The sequence below is a fragment of the Rhinatrema bivittatum genome, chromosome 6 (genome assembly GCF_901001135.1).
Source record: "Rhinatrema bivittatum chromosome 6, aRhiBiv1.1, whole genome shotgun sequence".
In the NCBI taxonomy this organism is placed as follows: Eukaryota; Metazoa; Chordata; class Amphibia; order Gymnophiona; family Rhinatrematidae; genus Rhinatrema; species Rhinatrema bivittatum.
The window spans coordinates 104,537,802-104,565,536 of NC_042620.1; the positions used below are offsets into that span (position 1 = coordinate 104,537,802).

Here is a 27,735-nt window from a genome sequence, read left to right on the forward strand (position 1 = left end):
TTGCTGTCAGCATATTGCATTTTTTGTATCCATTTCTTAATTTGTTTCATTTTCTCATTTCTTTCACCTAGAAATGAGTACTTTTAAGGTTGGAAGCATAGAATTAGTTGGCTTTTAACGTGATTCATAATGACAGACAGAGCGAGCTTAAACCACAAGTCAGTTCCTTTCTGACAAAAATGTTTAATGCAAGGTGCCAAAATAAATACTGTACTGATAAGCAGTAAATATGAACAGAACTGCAAAGTAGGAAAGAAGTGGATAAGAAAAATCAAGGTAATAGATTAAATTCCAGACATTAACAACATGATAACACTAAAGGCAAGGAAAAAAATAAGCAAGTATACAGAGCTATTAACTGTAGCCTTGATCTGAAAGTGAGCATTGTACTTACTCCCTACTGCTTAACTTCTACCATTAATTTCTAAGGATGTTTTTGTAGTGTAGGATAACACTTATTTGTTTGGACCTTTGACAGATGATCTCTAGAAAGGTTATGCTCTGAATTTCTTTCTGTGTGGGAGAAAGAGGTGCTGAGAGAGATTGTGAAGAGTGTACAGGAGAGCTGGATCTATTTCTTGGTTCTAGGATATCCCTTAAGGTTGTCAGGATTCCAGCCCAAAAGTGACCTTTTTTATTTTTTTTTTGACCATGGAGGTTGGAATACCAAAGGATTACTCCTAGATGCCTAGTCTCTTATCAAAGAGCTCAAGCATCTATCTATCTGAACAGTTTCCCTGGCAGGAAGAAGTTTAGGCTACTAGTGGGCAGTACCTAGTGTTTAACATGGGCTCAAGCTCGAATTTTGTTTTAATTATTTTTCATTAATGAAACTGTTTGAAATACTAATGGCTGTGCTGCTGTTAGGATTTTTACCCAAGACTGTTGGTATTTTCTAAGTTAGGATCCAAAAGGTGTGGGTTTAACATAGAAGAGGTGTTCCAAAGAAAGTATGAAAGAGAGTTCCACTCAGTTGGTACCCCTAGCACATAACTTAAAAAAAAATGCTGACCTCTGGATTTATTTAAAAGTATTGATTGTACTGCATTAAGTATTCTGTGTGGTACCATTGTTTATATTCATAACTCATACACTGCTGCAAAACCAAAGTACTTAACACAGCAATGCACATCTCACACCTGGACTAAGAGTGGATGGGCACTATACAGAAACAGAGGAGTACAATATGAAAATAGTAGGACGTGTCTATAGGTTCGTTTGCAATTAAGAAAAAGAAAACTAGGTCACGTGATGTGGTGAGCCGGGACAGACATGTTTGTGCTGACTCTGGGTGCCATCCCCAAATAATTATGTGGAATCTGCTGTTTGTGGGGTCCGAGTGGTCCATTTTCTTGCTTGGTAAGATCAGCTTATGTCTCTTGACAAATAACTGCAGAAATCACCCTCAATTATGCCCTTGAAAGGGGGGGGGGGGGGGAATAGTGAAAAACCACGAGGTCTGGTAGAAAAGATGGCCAGTGATGCAGAGAATGTGAGAGGCCTTATCACCAATAGCATGGCGATCACTGAGCTAGCTGCAGCGATGGTAGCCACTTTGGATAGTAGATTAAACACCATTTCCGAGCAAATTACTGAACTTAATACATAGATATCAGAATTTGGTCCAAAGCTGGAAATGGTGAACGGGAGAGTCTCCACGCTTGAATATGATACGCTTACTCTCACTAACAAAATACTTTCTTTGGGAAAGATGGTGGACAAGCAAGGAGAGAGATTGGAGGACCTTAAGAACAGGTCAAGAAGAAATAATATTAGACTTGTGGGGCTGCTGGAGAGTGGTGAAGATCGGAATTTGGTGGGTTTTGGGGTTTTTTTGTTTTTTTAGAAAAGTGCCTACCCGAATCTCTGGATATACCGGACCTAGTGGGAGTAAATGTGACAGTGAAGTGAGGCCCTGCATTACCAAAGCCAAGTTTTTAATTTGGGCCTAAAAGCAGCAAATTATGCAATCTTACCACAAGAATCGGGAGGTGAAATATGAGAAGAGATCAATACGCATTTTTCAGGATTATTTGTCAGGAGTTTCTCAGCAGCGTAAAGAATTTAATCCTCTGTGCACCATGTTAGTGAAGAAACAAGTGAAATTTGCATTGCAATATCTTGCACGCCTTCAGATTTGCATGAAGGCAAGATGCACTTGTTCGACAAGTTTGCACCAGCGAAAGATTTTGTGTAAACAGCTGCCCTGAGTTCTTAGACTACTGCAGTTTTTCAAATCATTGTCTTAAAAGTAGCTAAATGAGTTTGGGCCTCTTTGGTATAAGTGAAATAAAATTGTATTGATCTTGACTGTGACATGGTACAAAATGGCGTTGGTTACTGCAGAAGAGAACCACGGCTTTTCTAATAACGCCTGATCACAAGTATCTCTTGATGTGAGTTATCACTGATTCCAGCTAGTGTGTTCTCTACATTGGACAAATCCTGAATCTGAGTATATATAGTTAGGTTAGCTCTGATCAAGTACAAAAACCCTAATGAGTGCAGCATAACAAATACTGGCTACAAGGACTAATAACTGGGCCTTGCTAAAAACGACCCTATCAGGATCATGGTCCATGAGAGAATGGAATTGGAACTCTTTCTTTAATCAATGGGTCTTGGCACTGGGGTTGTGCCAGAGATGACCTATTGAAATATTGTTGATAGACTTGACCATATTCCTCTTCAAGCTATATCAGAGAGAAATATGCTTTCTGAAAGGGGGAAAAGTTATTTTACTAGCTGACAGGGTCATTCATCAAAATGTGTTATGGCATTAATGCACGTAATAACACGTTAATGCATGCGTTAATAGCAGTATCACAGCACAAATGCAAATTTTGGGAAGGGGCGGGATTAGGGAGGAGTTTGGGTAAGATTTAGGAAATTGAAGGGTAGTATCGCACTATGCAATAGCAAAACACATGGTTTTAATGCCAGAAATAACTACACCTTTTTTCCTGGCGTTAAGCTGTGTGATATGCTCAAAATGGCTGAAACGCAATTTGCGTTAATTTCAAATTGCATTTTGGTCATTTCTGGGCTTGGGAGGGAGGATGGAAGGAGAGGGAGAAGAATGGAGTAGAGAGAGAGCCAGCTTCTGGGGAGGCCTTCACAGTATTCCGCTATGTTACCTCACCCTACCTTGATGGTACCGTTATAGAGTCCATTAAAGTAGGGCTAGAAACCATAGTAGAAATGTCATCTTTGATATCATTTGGAGTGAGGAAAGTCTCACAAATTTTCACTGAGGCGTACTGTGCTGTTTGTACGTCTTAGTCTGCATGTAAAAGTGGCCCCTAAACCACCACCAGCACCTCACCTCAAGCTATTAGCTGACCCTCCTATAGGCATAAAAATACGTGACTACTATGAAGCCTTATAGATAGTCAGTCTCTCTCTCCCCCCCTCCCCCCCCCCACAATAAGAAGTATTGTGGGGTGCGAAAAGTTTACCGCATGGTGCAGTAATTCTAAAAATTACCCTAAACATGCCCCTATCTCTTACCGCAGGCGTTATGTCTGTGATGATATAGCATTTTAATGAATCTAGTGATGAGCTCTTAACCAAGAGATCTGTGCTGACTGTACGGCGTGTTTCAGTTTAAAATAATAACTTATGTGTTTGTATTGTGGTGGGATGCTGGGATTAATGGGATTCTTTGGGAAGGCATAATTTTCTGCTCATTATTACTGCTGGGGATGGTACCCGGCCACATGCTTAACTAACCTCATGCTTACCATAAGGGAGCATTTTTTTATAAGGAAGAAGATAGAGGGGGAAGGTTAAACGGGAAGGTGGGCAATGAAGGAGGTGGGGCATTCTGAAGAGGGGAAAAGGGACTGCAGGAATTTTAATTGAAAATGAAACAGTTGTAATGCGGATTTATTTCCAATCTACATGTCGGAGCGTAACGACTAGCTCAGCCATTCGATCCAAGGGCGGGCCAAAGCTGGGTGTCTCATTTCTAGTTATATGGTTGTTTCTTCTTCATTCTCCAGTATTCTTTAAGAATGAGTAACAACTTGAGGGCTATTTCCTGGAATGATAACAGGTTAGGCTCACCCATTAAGAGGAAAAATGTACCTAACATTTTGCACAAAAATAAGGCTTCAGTGGCCTGTATACAAAAAATGCATTTAACTGAATTAGAAAGCATTAGACTGAAAAGAAAATGGGTAAATGCATGTTTCTTCTCAATGACTAAAGGGAAGAAGGCAGGAGTGGCCATACTAATAAATAAGAATGTGCCCATAAAGGAGGAAAAAGTGATACAAGAGATCCAGAGGGGAGATTTATAGTTTTTATTGGAAAATTGAATGGAAAAGAACTTACCATTTGTAACCTTTATGTGCCAAATGAATATAACATAGCTATTTCACCAGTCTGATGAATATACTTTTAGTCAATATTAAAGGATCATTGTTGATGGTTGGGGGGATTATAACTGTGTGAGCGACCCCTTGTTAGACAAATCCCCAGTGACTAAGGGGCTTAGAAAAAAGAGGGGTAAGGGATTTGCTTATCTCTGTAAGGAATTACATCTAACTATGTGTGTAGTGTCTTGAATTCCGAGGTTAAGGATTTTACCCATGTATCCAAGGCACATGTTCCTTGTCCAGGATTGACTATATTATAATCTCTCAAGAGTCCTTTTCACTTGTCTCAAAATTGGTCATTGGCTGCCCTATTATTTCAGATCATTCTCTAATATAGGTAGATTTCAAAATAGGGGCAGAGGGGATAAAGGAACAATTTTGGAGATTCCCAAGCCATATAAGAGGTGATATAGATTTTAAATCCTTTCTCTGTAGAAAATGGAATGAGTTTGCAATTAACAATTCCCAACATAGACTCACCTACCCTCTTTTGGGAGACTAATAAAGGAGAAATTCCCAACATAGACTCACCTACCCTCTTTTGGGAGACTAGTAAAGGAGAAATTATCTCATATCTAATAATCCGGAATAAAAGATTAAATAAGTCAATCTTGAAGTTGGAGGAGAAATTGAGGATGGCAAAGGAGAAATTGATCAAACAGACTTCTAAAAGGCATAAAGAAGATTCTAAAAAATATCCCCAAGAGTTTAAATTCGGTTATACACCAGAGAGCACAGCAGATGTTGCAGAAAATGGAGCATAACTTTTTCTGTTTTAGGAATAAGGTGAAGAGGTATCGAGCTAATGTAGTTAAGGTATGGAAAGAGAAGTCATTTATTGAAAAACTTAAAATGAATCAAGGAAACATTGTTACTAAGAGTAAAGATATCTGTGCAGTATTAAGAAATGTTTATGAACATCTTGGAAGATAGAATAGGTAGTAGTACAGAAGAGGAAATTTTCTTTCAAGAGTTATGCCTGCCTTCATTATCGGGGCAACATTTGAAGTTCCTAAATAGGGACTCATACAAGCCTCTGAAATTCAAGTCATTAAATCTAGTAAATCCTGTAAAGCCCTGGGGCCCGATGGTTTCTCGTATGATTACTATAAGATTTTAAATCAACAAATAGTGGGACCTATGTGGGATTTTTTTCTGGGAGCCCTTTGAGATAACTTATTTCCTCCAGGCTTTAACAAGGCATGTATAACTGTGTTAGCTAAAGCAGTGAAAGTTCTACTTTCCCCAGCATCATATCATCCTATCTCAGTGTTGAACTGTGATTTAAAGATCTTCACTAAAATCTTAGCTGATAGACTGAGTCTGGTTATCCCTTCTATTATTTCTAATTCCCAAGTGGGGTTTGTTAAGGGCAGAGCAGCATGTTTGGTAATGTCCATATGTAAAACCAACAACATACAAGCAATAGCAGTCTGTTTTGACTCTGAAAAGCCTTTGGCCGAGTACTTTAGCCATATATGTTTTCAATATTGAGAAGATATGGAATTGAAGGAAACTTTTTAAAGTATATATCTGTCTCCAATATTATCACCAGTGGTCACAAGTCAGAAGATTTTCGTATTGCATGTGGGGTGAGACAAGGCTGTCCGTTGTTCTCTCTATTATACATTCTTTCAATTGACCCACTGTTGTGGGAAATTGAGGCCAATGATACATTTCAGGGCACATTTTTAAAACTGTGGCTTTTGCTGGGGATGTGCTTGTATTCCTCACTGAACAAAGAGAATCAAAGAGAGTTTTAAAACATTAAATTGAGTTTGGAGCATTTGCAGGATTGAAAATTAAGACAAGTCTGAAGTTTTAGACATCCTGGGAACTCTGTGAGAATCATGGCTGGGAGATTTTCCACTGTGATGGGTGGAAGGCGAGATGAGGTATTTGGGGATAAGGATCCCCTCGAATATTGATAAAATATATGAAACTTATGAGAAATATGGTAGGCCCTGTCCAATGGCAGGATCTTCCTCTTTTTCTAATTGGTTGAATACATTTGGTAAAAATGATAGACATGCCCAAATGGATGTACATACTACAAATGGTTCCCTATCTAGTTATATAAGAAAGATCTTGGAGAAATAAATAGGAATATCAGTGATTTTCTTTGGAAAGGGAGGAAGGTGGGAATTTCAGCTGATATTTTGATATATCAAAAAAGCCTGATACTTCACTTTCAATGCATATACAGCATAGTTCTCTGATTCAACGGCAGGGGAGAAGAAAAACTGATACTTCACACATCCAGCAGAGCTCTCTGCTTCAACGGCAGGGGAGAAGAAAAGAGGGTTCGCACTCACAAAGCGGGGAGTAGCTGGCTTGTTACGGCGGTTACTACCCCAAACCAAATGTGCCTGATACTTCACTTTCGATGCACATCCAGCATGGCTCTCTGCTTCAACAGCATGGGAGAAGACTGATACTTCACGCATATCCAGCATAGCTCCCTGCTTCAACGGCAGGGGAGAAGAAAAACAACCAATAAGGGCTGTATAACATAGTCTGGGTAAAACAAATAAGCATGGGTGTAGCTTGCTTATTGCGGCGGCTACTACCCCTAACGAATCAAGCTAGATATTTCGCTTGGATGCAGCTCCATCACTGCTCTCTACATTAAAGGTGGGGGTGGAAGGGAAATAGAACCAAGAGCTAAGAGAAACAGATAAGTATGAGAGAAAAAATGTGTGAAGCTTGCTGGGCAGACTGGATGGGCCATTTGGTCTTCTTCTGCCGTCATTTCTATGTTTCTATATGTTTCTATATTTTAATGAGGCCTGAAATGCCCAAACTTACAAATATACAATTTGGCATGTGTGTTAAGACACATCCATGACTGGCTATTTCAGATCTCTAAATACTCACCTTATGACCTTGTATAATGTTGGTTGGGTCCACTCTTTAACTGCCTTATCCAAGTTTCTGAGGAAGATATTCTGGGGGTCATTAAGGACGACTTGATACTAACATCATGTTGGGCAGCATGGTAATTTTTATGCAAGTTTAAAAAAAAAAGTGGACAACGTCTCCCCCCATATATGGCTATACAATCCAATCCACAGTTCCCACCTGGCCTAGATAGCCCAGTATTTAAGAAGTGGAATTTAAAAGGGTTCATATGAGTGCACTAGAATGTATCGGAGATTCTAATGTAATACAGAGCTATAAAGATCTGCATGCCAGGTTTCAGTTGTCACACAAAGATTTTTATGCATTTCTACAAGTAAGACATATCGCTGATCTGCTCCATAACAATCCAGTGCTGCTTAAACATGGATTATTAGAAGAGATGCTTACAGGGAATAAACAAGAAAGAATGTCCTGTGTTTGATTTAACAGATTATTGCTGAATGTTCAGTTAGGAGATCCTATTGCTCTGATCTTTAACAAATGGAGGAAATGGTAAAATTTTAATTTTGCAGGAGTTTTCAGTAATGTTTCCAAATGATAAATAGAACCACAGAAAATGTAATTTTAAGGGAAATCCAGTATGTTTTATGTCAAATCTGTCTCAGGAGAGAGCATTTAGAGCCTCAATTTAGCCAACAGTTTCAATGTATTATCCACTATGATGCCTAGATCTCTTTCCTGGGTGGTAGTTCCTAAGATAGAACCTAACATTGTGTAACTACAGCAAGGGTTATTTTCCCTATATGCATCACCTTGCACTTGTCCACATTAAATTTCATTTGCCATTTCCAAATGCCCAATCTTCCAGTGTCACAAAGTTCTCCTACAATGTATCACAATCCATTTGAGATTTAACTACTCTGCATAATTTTGTATCATCTGAAAATTTGATCACCTCAGCATACTTTTTTCCAGATGATTTATAATTATATTAAAAAGTACTGGTCCAAGTATAGATCCCTGAGGAACTCCACTGTTTACCTTTTTCCATTGTGAAAACAGACCATTTAATTCTACTGTGTTTCCTGTCTTTTTAACCAGTTTGCAATTCATAAAAGAATATCACCTCCTATCCCCATAACCTTTTGGTTTTCTTAGAAGCCTTTCATGAGGAACTTTGTCGAACTCCATCTACCAATCCAAATACACCACATCTACTGGTTCACCTTGGTCCATATGTTAATTCACCCCTTCAAAAAAAAATATAGGAGATTTGTAAGGTAAGATTTCCTTGGGTAAATCCATGCTGGCTGTGTTCCATTAAACCATATCTATCTAAATGTTTTGTGATTTTATTCTTTATAATAGTTTCCACTATTTTTCCCAGCATTGAAGTCAGACTTACCAGTCTATAGTTTCCTGGATCACCTCTGGAGCCCTTTTTAAATATCAGGGTTACATTGGCCACCTTCCAGTCCTCAGGTACAACAGATGAAACATAGAAATGACGGCAGAAGAAGACCGAACGGCCCATCCAGTCTGCCCAGCAAGCTACGCACTCTATCTTTTTATTTTTTTTAATTTTTTTTTAATCTTTTTCTCTCACCCACCTGTTACTATTGGCTTCCAGTACCCTCCAGCCCTAATTCCCCTCCACCCCACCACCAATGTAGAGAGCAGCGCCGGATCTGCATCCAAGTGAACATCCAGCTCAATTAGGGGTAGCAACCGCTACAACAAGCAGGCCACACCCCTGCCCCATACTCTTACCCACCCCTGTTTTGTTTTTTGGAGATGGCAGCCCTCCATCCTTCTGCTCCGTGAAGGTGGAACACCAACCACTGGCCACTGGCATCCCGCTCCGTGAATGCCTCTGTGGCTACTGTCGCTCCATGCAGTGTTTTGCTGCCTCCTCTTTATTCACGTCTTCTAGACTTGATGGACCCACAGTGTTTATCCCACGCCCCTTTGAAGTCCTTCACAGTTTTAGACTTCACCACTTCCTCTGGAAGGGCATTCCAGGCATCCACCACCCTTTCCGTGAAGAAATACTTCCTGACATTGGTTCTTAGTCTTCCTCCCTGGAGCCTCAGCTCGTGACCTCTGCTTCTGCTGATTTTTTTCTGATGGAAAAGGTTTGTCGTAGTCTTTGGATCATTAAAGTTTTTCAAGTATCTGAAAGTCTGAATCATATCACCCCTGCTCCTCCTTTCCTCCAGGGAGTATATATTTAGATTCTTCAATCTCTCCTCGTATGTCATCCGATGAAGACCCTCCACCTTCCTGGTCGCCCTTCTCTGTACCGCTTCCATCTTGTCTTTGTCTCTTTGTAGATACGGTCTCCAGAACTGAACACAGTACTCCAGGTGAGGCCTCACCAAGGACCTGTACAAGGGGATAATCGCCTCCCTTTTCTTACTCTATATTCCTCTGTCTATGCAGCCCAGCATTCTTCTGGCTTTTGCTATCGCCTTGTCGCATTGTTTCGCAGACTTCATATCATTAGACACTATCACCCCAAGGTCTCTCTCCTGCTTCGTGCACATCAGCCTTTCTCCCCCCCCCCCCCCCCATCAAATACATTTCATTCGGATTTCCACTCCCCATATGCATGACTTTGCACTTCTTGGCATTGAATCTCAGCTGCCATATCTTCGACCACTCTTCCAGTTTCCTTAAATCCTGATGTTAATGATAGGTTTCAAATTAATTGAAATAGATCTGAAATTTCATTTTTGTGTTCTTTCAGAACCCAGGTGTGTGTACCATCTGTTCCAAGTGATTTACTACTCTTCAGTTTATCAATCTGGCCTACTACATCTTCCAGGTTTACCTTGATTTGGTTCAGTTCTTCTGAATTGTAACTCTTGAAAACTATCTCCAGAATGTTTCTCCCCAACATCATCTTCAATAAACACTGAAGCAAAGAATTTGTTTAATCTTGCCGTGATGGCCTTATCTTCGCTAAGTGCCCCTCTAACTCCTCTATCAACTAATAGTCCAACTGACTCCCTCGCAGGCTTTCTGCTTAAGATATATTTTAAAAAGATTTTATTATGAGTTTTTGCCTCTATGGCCAACTTCTTTTCAAATTCTCTCTTAGTTTTATCAATGTCTTGCATTTAACTTGCCAATGCTTATGCTTTATCCTATTTTCTTCTGATGGTTCCTTCTTCCAGTTTTTGAATGAAGATCTTTTGGCTAAAATAGCCTCTTTCACCTCACTTTTTAACCATTCCGGCAATCATTTGGCCTTCCTTCCACCTTTCTTAATGCGTGGCATACATCTGGACTGCACTTCTAATATAGTGGGTGGGGGGGGGGGGAGGTTTGGGGAGTTTTTTAAACAATGTCCCCAACTGTTGCAATCTCTTAACCTTTGTAGCTGCACCTTTCAGTTTTTGGGTTTTTTTTAATTATTTTTCTCATTTTATCAAAGTTGCCCTTTTGAAAATTTAGTGCTAGAGTCGGGGATTTACTTACAGTCCCCCTTTCCAGTCATTAATTCAAATTTGATCATATTATGATTACTATTGCCAAGCTGCCCTACCACTTTACCTCTCTCACAAATCCTGCGCTCCACTGAGACTTAGAGCTAAGGAGGAGGAGGTTAGATGGCTAGCACTAACCAATTAGCTTGACCAGCCAAATCTAGGCAGTGTCACAGAAGGTCTAAATATAGCCTGCCAGATCTGTCTCTTCTCGCTGCTTTTAAAAGCTGTGCTTGGGGGGGGGGGGTTAGATACCTGCCCCCCAGCAACACTCCTGCTTCCTGTGACCATAAAAGGTTGTGCCTGTCCCATGTAGAAGCTCCCATCCCATTGCCAAGCCAAGCCAGGAGGGGAATACAGCTTATCTTCTATCACTTTTCACCCTTGTTGCTCTGTCAAACTTCCCGAGAGGGGGGGGGGGGGGTTGTAAGGAGGGATTCTGTAGATGTTGGAGTGGTGATCACAATGGGGGATGATAGTGTGGGAGGCTGGCATCTTCCTCTGCTTATGGTATTCAGTCTCTGGAGGGAGGGGCAATGCCAAATATAACCTTTTTATGATCATGGTAGGGAGACTGGATGCTGGGGGAGCTGATGGCTCCCCCAGCACAATGTTATGAAAAGGAGGGAGGAAGGATGTAGGGAGCTGGTAGCATTAGGCAGCTATTTTCAGCAGAGGCTGATGGGGATGCTGTCCCTCAACTTAAACTGCATCATGTGCCATCTAGTGACTGTAACATATAAGATATGCTTTAACATACAGAATGTGAATCAAACAATTTTGCTGAAAGGAAAGGAGAAACCTGTACTGGAAAAGGCCAGGTCAGCCAGATTAATACTCTGTTCAAGAAAAGGACATTAGCAAAGACGAGGATAACAATTTCAGTTACATATTTTTTTCAGTTGTCATAATTGCTTTTTGTTTCATCTGAGTAGCGTTTCCTCTGTGACACTCAATGTGCTATCATATCCATTCATATCTAATCATTTTTCTCAAGTCTATCCCAAAAATGGCACATTATTCCTGATTTTGCTGCCATTTTTCAAAATGAAGTAAAAGTCTATTAATAAATAATTTTATTAGCAAGTGCACTGACATTTAAATGTTAGTTTAAAATAATAGTGAGAAATTGCAATTTGTCACAAAATTGCATCATCAAAATGGGTAACTTTATTATCAAAGCAAAAAGGAATCAGCGAGATCTTAACAGTTATCGTAAGTGTCTCCATCTATACTTAGTTTCTAAGATGAAGACATCCTTCAACTCTTGGTAAGTTTCATTCTTGTATGCATAATGAGATGCATTCTTCAATAGTGTGCATAAGTCAGCACATATGTGAATAAGTCAGTGCAGCTAAAGGTAAGGTTATATTTTATAACCTATGTGATGGCAGTCACACAGTTCATAAAATACCATGCATCTCTGCTCCAAAAGTATGCAAGCATGTGTCAGTACACACATTTTTTATTGCATGGTCCATATTATTTTGTTATTTAATAAAAGTATGTGTATATATTTTCTTGAGAAATTATTGTAACCTGTATATGTAATAACCCTCAGTTTATGCATGGAGGCAGATATTTGATAACATATACGCATACTTTGCTTCTGAAAATACTCTTGCATGTACTTTAAATCACCATTTGCTCAGTTTGCTTAGACCAGGGGTGACCAACTCCGGTCCTTAAGAGCCACAAACAAATCTGTTTTTCTTGATATCCACAATGAATATGCATGATATAGATTTGCATACACTGCCTCCATTGCATGCAAATATATCTCATACATATTAATCATAGATATTCTGAATACCAGGCCTGTTTGTAACTCTTGAGGACCAGAGTTGGCCACCCCTGACCTAAAAATCCCATTACCTCACCCTGACCCCATCACTTAACCCAGACTTCCCAACCAAAAGCTGCAGACAAAAAGACAAGTATGATTTCATTTCTGCAATTCAAAGAGGTTGTAAAAGGGTGCGTGCAAGTTTTGCATATATCACTTACCAAATACTTGTGTACATACTTCTGAGCTCTACCTTGAAATGCTCTCAAAATACCTTATTCTTTTTTTTTTTTTTTTTTACTTGCGTTAGAAGTATGTGTGAAACATTACATGCACATGTACTTCTGACCTTCTGAAAAGTTGCTTACCCAGCACAAGGACTACATATGTGCATGTATCTCAATTTTATGTTCACAACACTCATGTAACTCTTAGAAAATTCTCCCCATAATTCTTTTGGGCTCTCAGTATAACTTAGAGCAACATTATCCTAGGAAATGGAAAAAATGATCTATTCCCGGAGTCTGTTGTTTGGCCAATACCCATATATCAAAAAGGGAGTATGTGCGGGGTTGGGGGGGGGGGGGGGTTGGTTCTGCAGTTTTCTTCTGCTTTTATGCTTCGAGTTCAGTTGGAACCAAGGCCAGGATCTGAAGTCATGAGACTTTATTCTCAACTACCCAAGGATATATTTTGTTTACCTTATTTTTATATCCCTTCCAAACTTACTTTAGTCAAGTGATATTGGATAGTCCTTGGCTAAGGGCAATGCAAACTATTCTTCCAAAACTATCAACCTAACAGCTGACAAGGAAAAGAAAGCAGTTTCTGAATGACTTTATTGTTGTGAATGGTGCTTGTTGCAAATCATTTTGTAGAGTAATAGATATTTCAACCCTCCAGAATTAAGGGACAACACCACTCTGTACGCATCCAGTCCTCTCTCTCCCCACCTTCCAACCTTGTTGCTGTTTCCATTCTCCTCACCCCACTGATTGATGCCCAAGCAGAAGTATAGGATGTTGCACTCCAAAATAGATTTATCAACATCCAGTGTGTACTTAGTCTCTATGGCAGCTGCACCCCTCTTCCTATCATGGAAGGAGGAGTGGAGCTGTCCCAAGTTCACAGTCCCAAACTCGGTACAATCATGCCAAAAGTTTCTATTTCAGAGCACAACCTGCACACCTGTGCCAGGGCACTGATCCACTGAGAGGAGTGTGGTGTGGAGCATTCACAAATGAAGCATTTACTCGCATTTTACAAGTTTGCAAATGGCATTTTTGAGGATTGTCTCTTGATTTTATAGCCAAAAGGGTAAAGTCCAAACAGTACATAATAAAGACTCTTCATTCTATGGTTTGCATCTGTAGAGAACAGGCACAGCAAACATAATCAACATACTGTCACAGAAGCTGAACTGGGTGCAACAGGTATCCTGAAATGCCGTCTTCAGTTTTAAGAAACTCAATGGGCACCTTGATAGAAGGCCATGTTTATTTCCAAAACATGCCAAAATCAATACAACTCAATTTGCAAAACCCTAAAGAAAACTGCCTTCCAAAAGCAGACGTGAGCTGCACATGTGTCAGCCCAGCAAGATAATGTTTGTATCTGGCACCGTGGCCATTAGTTTTTCCTCTAATTCAGTCCTGTGTTCATTTAATGTGATCCTTGTTCTCTTAAATGAACTAAGATCTCTATGTAGATGACCAGATGTTCCACCCAGAACTGAAAGAGTCTGCTTTTTGGGACGTACACATCCACATTCCACGGATATGCATAGATAAAAAAAAACAAAAAACCCACCTCTGTATGTCCTCATGTCTCCTCTGACATAAGGAGAAAATTTGATATGAATAGGACACCAAACAAAAAAAGTTGTTAGGGACGTGTATACACATTCACAGAAGTAGCTATCTCAAAAGCCTTCTTTCCCTTCAGGAAATAAGCTAATACAAATTGTCATGAATCAAATATAACCATTGATTGTCTCCCTCTTTTCTTTAGGATATTAAATACCACATTGTTTGAAAGTTGGGAAATTGTTGGTCCTTATCCTTCCTGGTGGGTCTTCAACTTCTTGCTCTTGCTACTTCAAGTTCTCCATATTTTCTGGTCATATCTGATCACCAGGATTGCCTTCAGAGCTGTTTCAAAAGGCAAGGTGAGACAAAGATAATCTCTCAAAAGGCTGTATTGTGTTACATGCTCTTTGGACAGCCTTATTGTGATTAGTACAATTACTTGTTAATTTGTTTCATATATTTGGATCTGACCTATGTATTTGTGCTAGGATATCAGCAGTTGGTAACCAATCACAGAGCTGGGACTCTTCAAAATTTATATTTTTAATTATGCTATTCCTTTTCTGAAATTTAGTTCATATATTAGAATTGATAGCTCCTTTCTTGTGAGTAGTACTGTATTTTTGCATAATCTACAGAAAATATAACTAAAACACCTTTCATATTGAGAATCTATATTCAGAAAAAATATAGAGAGAAAATAAAATCAATTTTGTGAATTAAGGATCCAACCTTTTTTTCTTTTTAAAAATAAGAGACAGGTGCTCATAAATGACAGATCTATCTTTCAGGATAAATTATCCTTTCATTAAAGCTTTTAATCATAGCCAAGCTTATTACTACAAATTTTAGAAAGTACTCGTGTTGCAAAATAAACTTATGTTTAAATATTTTTATTAAACAGTTATAACAAACAAAGTACTCGGCTGACACTTGTTCCTGGAGTCAACCAAGTAATAATTACAAAAAAATCAGGTTTTTTTCATTATGTCAGCGTAACCAAAATAATCTTAAATAATGTCCTTATACCTTCTCACTTTACGACATAAAGATCAGTGTGTGAAATTTCATAATGTTGAATCCACGATGTGATTGTTTGATTATTAGGGTTGGATTTATTGACTTTCATTGTTTGTTCATTTTGAATTATCAAGGATGACATTTTGGTAATCAGTTGCTAATGCTATTGTTAATGTTGTTAGCAAAGAAATATTGATTGATTGATTGAAGTAAATACTAAGGTCAACTTGCTAATGCATAGTAACCTGTGCTGATGTCAACAAAGCTTAACAAGCATATTAATTGCCATGGGGCCCCATTATTTCCAGTGAGGCCAATTCACTAAATAACTCATGCATTACCAGGTTATCGTTAGCATGGGTTACCTCACTTTAGTAAATTAGTCTCTTTATGCCTTCATCTACATTAGTTCCAAAAAGTCACATTTAATAACGTTTGCATGTAATTCTGGAACTTGATTCTAACCTTCATATTTAACCTGAGGTTTCTCAATATCTCAGTGGTGTTGAAATTTCTTTCATTATCTGTTTGTTCTTTTCTTTCTGCCCCCTTCTTCCCTCCGAAGGCTGGGAAATGGAACCCTTTGCATGTAAGTTTGACTGAATATGTTGCATGATTGATGGTTAAGCTCCCTCTCAAAGACGTCATTTCACAATTCCTTCATTGAGCATGTGCTAATCCTAAGAGATTAACATGAATACTACATATCAGTTGTGCATATCTCATACAACTAATTTAAACATGAAGAGTAGTTAAAGCAAAATGTTTTCCACAATCCCATTCTAATACATTTCTATACGTTTCTCCCTCCTTAATCATCTAGTACATTTCCTTCACATAATTTTCCCATTTTCATATTTTTTTTATTAGGACTCACTTCCTTTTGTTCTTAGAACAGGCAGAAATGGAAAACAGTTTTCTCAGTTTACTACAATTTGGTACTAGAAAATAAAATAAAAATGTTAGTGTAGATCTGTCTTAGTAGCCAATCATCTTCCAGCCTGAAAAGTGGAAATTAATCAAAACTGAACTTAATTTGTCTCATCTGTCCTGTACTGAGTATGCATCAGTTACTGGGGTTAATGGAATTTGTAGGGCTGGTCCTTGTTATTGACTATGGAATAAATGATCTGGCTCATTTCACTGTCATCTCGCCTCATTTTTATCTCTATACCCCTTTCCTCCACTGAGGGATAAGACCGGGTATGCTTTAAATGTTCAAGTTCCATGGAGACATGACATTAAAACAAAAGCAGCTACCATACTTGAAAGAAATTGGGGACATTTTTATTATTTTTTACTTACAGTTCAGGTGGGTAAATTATAGCAAAGTGTTCTTAATCTAGTGCATAAAATGTGAGCAAGGATGCTACATTGGTGAAACAAGTTAAAAAAAAACAAAACTGACGACATATCTTTACAGACATTATAAAACAGCACAGAAGAATAGAGTGACACCTCAGTAGGTGAAGACGTCTCAAAGAAAGATGATTTCTTTAATAATATCATAATCAAAATACTCAGAATTTGAGGAGCAAACAAGAACCCAAAACATTTGAAATTTAGATGATTAAACATTTTGAAACAAATACAAAATGACTTAAGGGCATTGACTTTCATCTACTACTAGATGTAGGTCCTACAGTAAACTTTTACTATCATGGTCACTTCTGTCACTACCCCACCATACCCTTTACTAAGCTGTCTGCATATGCCATTATAATCTATGGCCTAGCTGATTCTGTAATATTTAAACCCTGTGTAACGTACAGTTTCTTTCACTGATCTAATAAAGGGAGTATAGCTCCTGAAAGCTAGTCAGATATATTAAGTTAGTCCAATAAAAAGTTGTCTCCTACACTATATCAAAGGTGCCAAAAGTAATGTTTTACAGTTCATGATACTCACAGGCACACATGTATCTCTTCTTGCAGATGAAAAATAACCATAGAAGTCGCACACACATCCTATACAAGGTTTTGGCCAAAAATTTAACTATAAGAATTTCCCCTTAGTTACCTCTCTGAATCTGATGTAGTTATAAAAATCTGCATCTTTTAAACACAGCCAGCTTACCTTACTGGTACCAACTATATCTGACATCCTTATTTACCACAATCTCTGGCCCTTGCATTTCATCCAGCAACCCTAAACTGTGCATATTGGAAAGCACACACAATTCATAACATCATGCTTGGCATTGGTTTCATCAAGCACATAACACTGCAGCTTATTGGGGCAAGGGCAGCTCTTCACATCTGTAATTTGCACCTTCTTATAGTCACTTGAGGCCAAGGAAAAAACTGTATTGAAGCAAAATCCAGTGATATTGCTTTTATATACCATATTTACAGTTTTTTTTTAGACATAGGGCTTTAATTCCAAGCCAAAATTCAGGAAAAAAAAACCTAATTCCAGCCTTAGATAAATCATAAACTTAATTTACAGCTGATACTTTTTATTGGGTCAGAAACGCACAGGTTAAACATGTTTTAACTCCTATGCAGTAAGTGAACAGTATGTTAATGCATTGGGAGTTAAGCTTGCTGACTGGAAAATATGCACACAAACCCAAGTTAAAATGTGCACTTAGCATAGGCTGACCACACATTTTAAACTCTGGAAAGTGTCTCAGCTAAAAATAATGCATTTAAAACTCATGTTTTGTGCACAAAACATGATTCAAGCATATAAAATATGATTTATACATACAAAAATACTTTCAGCACAGAAAATTTTTTTTTACGAATAAAGGTGAATTTTAAAAGCCCACTGCATGCTGAAATTAGGGAATTGCAAATGTCAGGCCGGCACATGCCGAACAGATTTTAAAAGCCAACTGAATACATGGATGCGTGCTGGGGTCCCCTGCTGCATAACTGTACTTCTGCTATGGATGACGTGTAAGTAGTAAATCAAAAAAACCTAGGCAGATCAGGGTTTTAAAGGTTGAGGCTTATTGGAGGAAGGGAGACTATTAAACTAGGAGGGTTTGGAAGTCCTGTCTCTTAAATGAGCGAACTAGGAACAAATTGGGAAAATGGCCAATGGCGTCAGCACGCATAGCTTTTAAAATTCCCCCTTACACAGTAGAAGTGGCACTTGCACGTACAGGTGCTTGTCCAGTTAAAATTGCATGCACATGTGCATGCAGACAGGCTGTTTTATAATGTGCACATATACTCATCCCTGGATGTAGGCTGATGAACGCGCACCCATGCCACTTGCGTGCCACATTGAAATTTACCATCATAAAGCATATTTATGCTCAGAGAACATGCTTTGTTGGATACAAGGCATACACACAAATCCCCACAGACTGACATAACCTCTGACTAGGTGTAAACTTTCCAGCACTAAGAATACCAAAGTTAAGCCAGTGCATTCTCTACATTGGTGGTAATACTTAATGCCTTTATTTGCATGGGATTTCCATATGAGAGCGCTAAGCAGGACACATTTTTTGTGTGCAAAAGAACTTGCCACACAGGGAGTAACGTTTGTGCACAAAAAAAAATATGCATACAACTGAGGATAAAACAGTGCATTCTGCTGAAGGCAATTTATTGCATAGGCACCTCCACTAGTAATCCTCCAATTACCTAAATACTGGTAGCTGTTAGCCTTCACAGGGAACTGAGCTTTAGCCATTCTGCACCTAAAATGCAGTCTTTGCCATACCTATATACACTCATATAGGGGAGAAAGAAACCAAATTCCACCCCAATACATGTGCAGTTTTCCTCATTCCTGCCCTCCCACCCCCCACCCCCCGCCTTTTAGAAAAAATAAAAGCGTGTAAATGTGCTTTTATTTTTGATCTGTAGTGGCAGCACTATATGCTGTTCACACGTATTGACTGCCTGTGGCTGCTGGTTTGAGGTGAGCCTGACTGCATAGAGATTTGGGTGGGGTGGGGGAGGTCTAAGATTTTTAGTAATGTATGGAAGGTGAAATCGGTTGAAGACAGAGGTGTCAGGGCAGAAGAGAAGGGATCATAGGACATGATATCAAGGTGAAAAGGGAAAACAGTCTGATGATGATGATGAGCAAAATGCAAATAGTGGGGAAGAATTAAAGAAAACAAACATGGGAGCCTTCGGAATTCAAGAGGAGAGTCTGGTATGATTGGGGGACCTTCGTTTTCAGTTTTTATTGTATTTTCCCCAGGAATTTATCAGTGTTTATTACCACAAGAACACAGAGGGAATACAATTCATGATAAAAAAAAAATCATTTTCCACGATTTCTCTCCTGTTATTTTATTATAACCACTATTAAATTACCGGAGGAAATACAATAAAAACTCAAAATGAAGGTCCCTAGGTATGAGGGACAAAGAATTGTTGTGAGAAGCAAGGTAGGTTTTTGGCTGTATCACTTGCAGAAGATTCATTTTAGGCAAAAGAAGCCAAGCTGTATCAGGGCAGAAATTTCTTAGTAGTTTGTTTTCATTTGTTATTGCCCAAGACTTTTTACCTTTTGCATCTTCATTTCTCATTTTCAGAATTCATCCTAACACTTTTTTTTTTAACAGTGTTGTTCAACTTGCAGTGGAGATGAATTGATTTGCATTTTTCAAGCAAGATTCTATAAGAGATTTCTGGCATGTTTTACAGGTGTCAAAAGATGATCGAAGCGACGTAGAGTCCAGTTCAGATGATGAAGATTCAGGACTTCATGCAAAGAACATACACAGCACTACTAGCAATGGTACTACTGGTGCTAACAGCACAAATGGGTACCTCAGTAGTGGGCTTTGTTCAGAAGAACATTAGTCCAATCCAAATTCGTGATAGATCAATGGGAACTGTTTGCTACTGGAAGTACTTAATAATTTATGAATGCAGTTTCTTCATATATCTCATCATCAGAAAACAAATTAGGAATATCAAAGCATTCTTATAGTGCACTGCCATATTTTCTGTTTGTGAGTAAAGAAGGTTTTCCATTCTGTATATGTAGGCATGCTGTATGTATATGTAATTGACACAATGGGAACACTATTTTCATATGTACCGTCTTCAAATATTATTTATTTTTGTATATGTTTTGAAATCTGGAGACAAAAGGAAATTTTCTCACTCTTTTGCTCTACTTATTCTCAGTGTTGGAAATGCTGAAGTCTTTTTTTATCATTCCTGTTTCTAAAGCCCAGTCTGCTATATGCAGTAATTTGCCTGAATTTTTTCACTTATAAAAACATGCTATTCCATTTCATATATCTAAATAGATTTTCTATTTTTGTGTTTACAGTACTGCAGGAATGGCCAACGCCAGTCCTTGAGAGCCACAAGCAGGTCAGGTTTTCAAAATATCCACAATGAATATGCATCTGAGTTTTGCATGTCTCCTTTGTATGCAAATCCAATTCTTGCATATTCATTGTGGATATCCTGAAAATCTAGCCTGTTTGTGGCTGTGGAGGACCAGAGAACGCCATCTCTGTAGTATTGGTTTAAAAACAACTCTAAACTCACAGTGGCCGTTTTCAATGTGAAGTTTAAAAATGCTGAATTCTTGTTGGAATAGTTTTCTAACGTAATTCAGTCAGACTAAGTTGTTGTAAGGTATTTTAGCTTTATTTTTGAAGTCAGAACGGGTGGTTAGAGGAGTTTATCATTGATTTACATATGCAGAAAACCAAGAATTTTTTTTTTACTGTCTGAATGTGCTAATTGCTTACAAGTTAGTACTACCTTACAACTTTCATCTAGGTTGCTGTCAGAGTGGTTTTTATACTGGTTGTACACAGTTTAGAAGACCTTTTCCAATGACTAAGGATTTGTTCATGCAAAATAGGAAATGGAACAGTTAAACCAGGATGAAGTAGCTAGTGAAACAAAGTAAGTCACTTGAATTACTGAAATAAGTATATTTTAGATTTATAAAGCAACAGTTCAAATAGTATGCTGGAAATTGAGGTTGGCTATAATATTGATCCATCTATAGATGTGTAAAATATTTACATAGAGAGCATGACAATATGTATGCCCATATAGTAAAAATGCAGGTAAAATGTTAACTGCCATGCTTGTAGCCTCCAATAGCACATTTTATACAAGGTCCAATACGGCATGTGCTAAAATTCTGAAGTATATAATTCCTTCATGTGGTCCAGTAATATTTCAGCAGAATTTATATAAGCACAAACGTTTTGACTCATGAATACATGCTTTCATGAAAAAAAACAGTAAAAGCAGTAAGCACTCTAAGATATATATTTAAATGGTCTTCATGTCAATTATCAGGTAGCACAAAGAATCTTACTAGTTTTGCCAACTAAACTATATACAAGAAACCACCGAAAATTTGGATATAGTCAGAGAAAGATAGAGATCTATAAATAGCTAACCACAAGCAGATATTTTAAAAAGTCCATGAGTTTCTTATCAGTCTTTGATTATTTCACAGTACTGTAGCAATATAATTTATTTTATATTCCTCTTTGGGAGTTGGGTGTTTTAGTTTATTTCAGTAGGAAGCACATACTCATGAGTCAAAAAGTTATTGTGTTTGTGTTAGGGATGTAACATATTAAACAGTTAACCGATAAGTCAAGTCTTGCCAGTTCATGTAACTATTTAATATTAGTTACCAGGATGGAAGGGAGTGAGTCCTACCTTGCTTTACTTATGCTCTTCCTATTGGCTGGCTGCATGGCTCCTATGCTTGCCCCCATGCTGGGGCAGGTTGAGCCACTATTGCCAGACTGGGGAGCAATCAAGCATATTGGCATGTCCAGGGGGAGGGGGGCTTGATGTAGCTACCTTCATCCTTAACATTTAAATGGTTGACTGATTACATTTCAGTAGTTTAAACTGTTAACTTTTTAATACAATATCTACATCCTTAATTTGTATTAATTCTGATGAAATTATTTACCCACAAATTTTTCTTGTCATTATTTTCTATTTTACCCTTTTAATTTTTTTTCAAGTGATTGCTTGCCCCTTTCTTTCCTGTTATTGTAGCATATACATTACCATCTTTGAAATATCTTCCAGTACTGTTAAGTAACCAGTATCCCTATTGTTTGCAATATTAACGTGCAGATCATTGGAATAAATTTGTTGAAAATAATGACAAAGAAAAACCCAGCAATGAATTGGTCAAAATTATAGAAGTGCAGCTATAGTTAATAATTTTGTTTTAATTTTTCTATTTTTGATTTATACAATTAGTGGTAATGTAGGGCCAAAACACTTTTTTGATTGTTGTATTTCACAGCTTTGCATTCTTGCTGTGCATGTAATTGCTGGCTGATGGCAACTCAGGCCTGGTTTTAAATCTGTATCTCTTTAGAAGCATTTCTGTTTTAGGGGTTTTGTTTTGTTGGGTTTTTTTGCACAGAAAGGCCTTTGATGCTTTCATGTGTGTGAACATCTGATATGATTTGAGAAATTTTCAGATTTTTTTTTGAGGTTTTGACATTTAACAAAATTAATCATGTCTTATATAACTTAGAACTTCAAAAAGATTTTGATCATCTTACAGTAATTTCTTTGACTTTAATTCAAGAACGTATATTCTGCCTTTTTTTAACGACTGTCATACAAGGTAGATTCCAGTATCATACATGTTAAGCTCTATGCCAGTAAGGTATAACAGATGAAATATACAATAATGTGTTAAGTAAGTTATGTGCCTAAACCAATTTTGTATTCATATTTAGGGACTTGAGGGTTAATTTTATAACAGCCTCCCTTAATTAAGTGGCAAATATGCATGCAAATTACACCAAATTTCAAAGTGTACTTATGCACTCAAGCCCACTTTAAAAAATGTCCCACTGAATTTCCCAGACACAATTGTGCCTACTATTATGTGTGCAGGAAAATGTATGCATCTTCTTTGGAAAATGCAAAAGTAATGCATATAAATGCAAACACCACTCTACTCCACTCCCAGCAACACCTGCGCTCAGTCTGGGTGAACTTTCTCGCACACACAACTTAAGAGTGTAAGTTTACCTGTATATCGGGTAGGCAGTTTTATAGCAAACTATTTCCATGAATAAAGCACCATTTTACCTGTGGAAGTGGCTTTGAAAATGACCCTCTTAATGTGCACCATCCGTAATAAATATGAAACTTGTATAAATTGCATTTTATGTTTATGAACTATCTGCCTTCAATCATGGAAAAAGTATTCTAAGCAAGTACAAAATGTTAATGCTGGCAGCAAAAATATGCAGTTGTATTACAAAACCACAAGAAATATAAAATCAAATATATTTTTTAAATGAACACTGGAGAGATCTATCGTAATTATAAATTAGATTAGAAAAATCCATTTCATCTTATTGGTTGAAGAGATCATGTAAATACCTTTTCATATAAACTTACAACTTGAGTCTAAGATCATAAGAGCACCTGAAGTCAGGTAAGGTTTTACTGTGCTTGAATGCATTACCATTAAACTACACTGTCAAAATGAAACAAACTAAGGCCTGGATTTATCAAAATGCACTAAATATCGCATGCGATAGGAAAAGGGGTGTGTGTTATGGTAATAGCACACTTTGCGATAAACAGCCTATCTTAGCGCTTTGCATAGGTATTACCACAGACTGCGATAACGTTTTCGCACTTTGCGGTAATTACCCAAGTTGTTGTAATTCCTACCTACAACCATTGGGGAGAGCGAGAGAGACTATATATAAGGCCCTCATAGTAGTTAGGTATTTATATGGACTACATCAAGCTAGGTTGAGAGAACATTGCACAAATCTCATCTTTGGTTGAGTTTCCTCACTCCGAAGGTCAGCAAATCTTCACAAGCAGCACTGTTCTGTTCTGTTCATATGTCTCACTTTGAATGTCAAAGTGGCCCCTAACTCCTACCTAAACCTCACCTCGAGTAACTAGGCCTCATGTAGAGGTATAAATACCTAACTACTATGAGGGCCTTATAGCTTCTCTCTCTCTCTCTCTCTCTCTCTCCCATGAGAGCCCTAATAGCTAGGCTAGCTCTCCAGCAGCTTAAAATACTAAAAACGGTATTTGCAAAAACATTGCAAAGCGTGATAAAGCCATATCGCAAGGCTTAACGTAAATGAAAAAGGTGTAGTTTAAATCCGCGATATGGCTTCGCAAATTACGAAGCCAGCCCACTTGGCCACAAATCCTGCCCCAAACTCCTCCCCTTTTCCTAATTTGCATCGCACTGTGCGTTATGGTGTTTTTGCATGCGTTAAAGGCATTTTTCGCATGTGAAAATGCCATATAGCGCTTTGATAAATGATCCCCTAAAACAGAAATTTTAAATATGCAATTAAAACTGTATTTCACATGTTTCAAAACTCTGGGTGTTCAACCAAAAGTATTATAATTAACAGTAAACATATTATAATGCAATAACACATGCAGCTGAGGTGAGAGAAGTGGTATTTACAAAGATGATTACTGCAGTCTGCTTCAGCTTATCCTACTATCGAGCAATCTATGTACTAACCTATATCAAAATTAGCTGTTTACATGGATGTTGACAATTTTAATGCCCAGTGCACCAAAGTTCCTAAAACTCCAGTTGGGGGCCTCAATTCCCTACCAAGCCAGACAAGGAGCTTGTCAGCCCCCTATTTTCCCCCGTCCGGATCCCACAACTCGAATATCAAGGGCCCTTGAGGCAGTGATCCCTACTTTCCAGCTGTTATGAAGGGGCCTCAGTGCTTGAATCCATTCTCCTTCCTCCCAAGGGGTATTGGTGTCCTGAGGCCCCTTTTAATCCCCTCCCTGATTGCCATATGATGGGATCTCAGTGCCCTGATTCAACCTCAGTCCCCCTCTCCCAATATGTGAAGTTACCCCCTTCCCACCTATTCTTTTCAGTGTCATCAAAATGAATATGGAGTCTGGAGAGAGCATGACTGCCTCCTACCTCTCTGATGTCAAATTCTAAATGCCACATGCAGAAAAGTGTGCGTCCAAACACTCAAGTTCATTTACAGACAAAATATGTCTTCAATGCATAAAAAGCAATTTTATTAATATATAAATAATAAAATAATTAGGTAGTCTTATCTGTGAAACTTATTATTCACAACTAAAGTAGCAGCACTGTCGGTCCCCCGACACTGGCCGTGTTTCGCAGTGGCTGCATCAGATGGGACAGATTCTGTGTATTGTTGCTTTGAAGATCATTGTGATCTCATTTTCTGTTCCGCTCGATGCAGCCACTGCTGCTATATAATAAAAATCATAGCGCAAAAAATCATTAAGACACAAGTGCAGGAACTATTGCCATTGCTTTTTTTTTTTTTTTTTTTTTTTTTTTTAAATAACATGTAGTACCAACTAGCTGGGGAATAGAAAATGTGAACTATCTGAAGAAGAAAAAAAGAGTAACCATAACATGCAATAATTCTTAAATTTGTTTTATTTCAAAATTTTCTTACCTTGATTGGACTGCATTCTCCTGCTTCCAGCTGTTTCAGAGCCAACTTATATCGGTAGCATAGCACCATGAGTTTCAGGTGCAGCTTCCCATGTTTGTCCCCAAACTTTAACCTTCGCCCACCCTAGCCCCAGCCATTGAAGGTAAATCCCTTTGGGGGGAGATTTTTGAAGCCCAGTGTGCGGAAATCCCAGCAGATACATGTGTGGCTGGGCCGAGCGCATTTTCAAAACGGCCCAACCACGAGCGTACCTGCCAGGATGCACAGAAGAGCCGGAGTTTTGAAAAGGGGGCAGGGGGCCGGCCAGGACAGCACCGTTTTGCGCTGTCCCGGTGAAGCGCATGCCGGCCAGATGCTGGTGCATGCAACTTACTTCTGCTCAAAGGAGCAGGTAAGTTTTGTAACAAAAAAAAAAAAAATAGAATAGTTAGCTTGGGTTTAGGGGTTGGAGAGGGAAAAAGGGAGGAAGGTGAGTTAGGGGGTTAGGGAAGTTCCCTCCCTGTCCGCTCCTTAATTGGAGTGGACTGGGAGGTAACTGGGCAAAGGCCCACTCACATTGCTGCACCTGAGTTAAAAAAAAAAAAAAAAAATTCCCCCCACCCCCGCACACGCATATGCGAACACCGATCCAAAATCGGGAGCACACATGCACGCAGGTATCGGATTTTATAACATGCACGTGGCGATGTGCACATGTTATAAAATCAGCGCATCCATTTAAAAATGTACCCCTTGGTGAGTAGCTTCCGACAGCAGCTTCCTCCGTAAACTCATGCTGTCTGAGTTTCACAATGAAATGCGGCATTCTGCCAGTTTCTCTTAGAAATGTGATTAGGGAAGCTTTTCAGTTTCATCTATTAGAAATCTAAACTCTTACCGACTCTAACCCAGCATGACTGAAATTTAATCTAAACCTTTGTGTCTCTGCTTGTGAAAATTGAAGTTTATTGAGATTTGACTGTTTAGAATTTTTGACCTGACACCTTGATCTGTAGTAGTGGGTGACTTAGGTTTAGGTACTTATGAAATTTAACTGCTATAAGATCACCGCTTAAAAAAAAAAAAAAAATTGCTTAGATTATGAAAACGTTTCCTCTACACGCCTGAACTGGCGAGCTTGGTTCACATCTGAGAAGTAAGCGTGTTTATATATAATGTGAGCATTGTCAATATAATTGAATATGATTTGCTTCAGATACATGAACTGAAGCAAGCTGGGTAAATGAGAATATAGACTATAAAATAGTGCATTTTGATTCAAACTAGATCACAGGAATCTTGTAAGTTTGGTCAAAAAGGTAAATCAAATGAAGCCTAATTATACCCCAGTTTGAACCAGGATGCAGCCATAAATTGTTAAAGCAGGTAAGAAACACAGGCACACATTTCCTGTTTATTTTGTGCTAAATCTTGCCTTAGTCACTATATATCACTAAATCTATTCTGTTGCAACAAGCTAGTATTCTGAAAATAAATATAATTGTGGAAATCAATGGACTTTGCATTTCTTTAACTAATGATAAGCTAGATGCTATAGCTAGTGGTACAGTGTACCTTACACAGTATTTTTAGGCAGCAGACCAAAATCTCTTGATCATATAATTTTCTTCATTGTGCAATACTGTTTGAAAATAATTGCCAAAAAAAAATTAGCAGAATTACTTTATCTTATAGTTAGTATTTTTTTTTTAGTCTTTGAAAAAGATTGCTTCTGAGCTTCTGCTTCATGCCTTTCAAATTTTCAAATGTGACTTGTGTAAATGTATTGGTTAAACCATTGCACAACAAGGAAGAGTGCACCCAGCATTACAGCATATCACAGCCTGCCTTGAACCACAACAGAATAAGCTTTGAGTGAGATTTTAGGTGTGTCAAATGATTTTTTTTTAATCTGGTGGAAGTTAAGAAAACATATACATTTTTGTAATCTGTTTTGAAATAGGATTTTCTTTCTTTTTTTTTTTTTTTTGCAGAATAAAAACCTACG

At 38.2% G+C, this 27,735-nt stretch overlaps 1 protein-coding gene across 2 annotated transcripts in view; it reads left to right on the top strand.

Annotated features, from left to right (window-relative positions):
* Positions 1-23,387, top strand: part of CERS6 (ceramide synthase 6) — a 373,746-nt gene extending 350,359 nt beyond the window's left edge. The window contains exons 9-11 of one of the 2 annotated variants that reach the window (XM_029605674.1): positions 14,532-14,688; positions 15,915-15,938; positions 19,969-23,387. In XM_029605674.1, coding sequence (XP_029461534.1) covers positions 14,532-14,688; positions 15,915-15,938; positions 19,969-20,127 — 340 coding nt within the window. In that variant the 3' untranslated portion in view covers positions 20,128-23,387. The remainder of the gene's footprint in view (positions 1-14,531; positions 14,689-15,914; positions 15,939-19,968) is intronic. The other variant, XM_029605675.1, reaches the window with a different exon arrangement.
* The last annotated feature ends 4,348 nt before the right edge of the window (positions 23,388-27,735 follow it).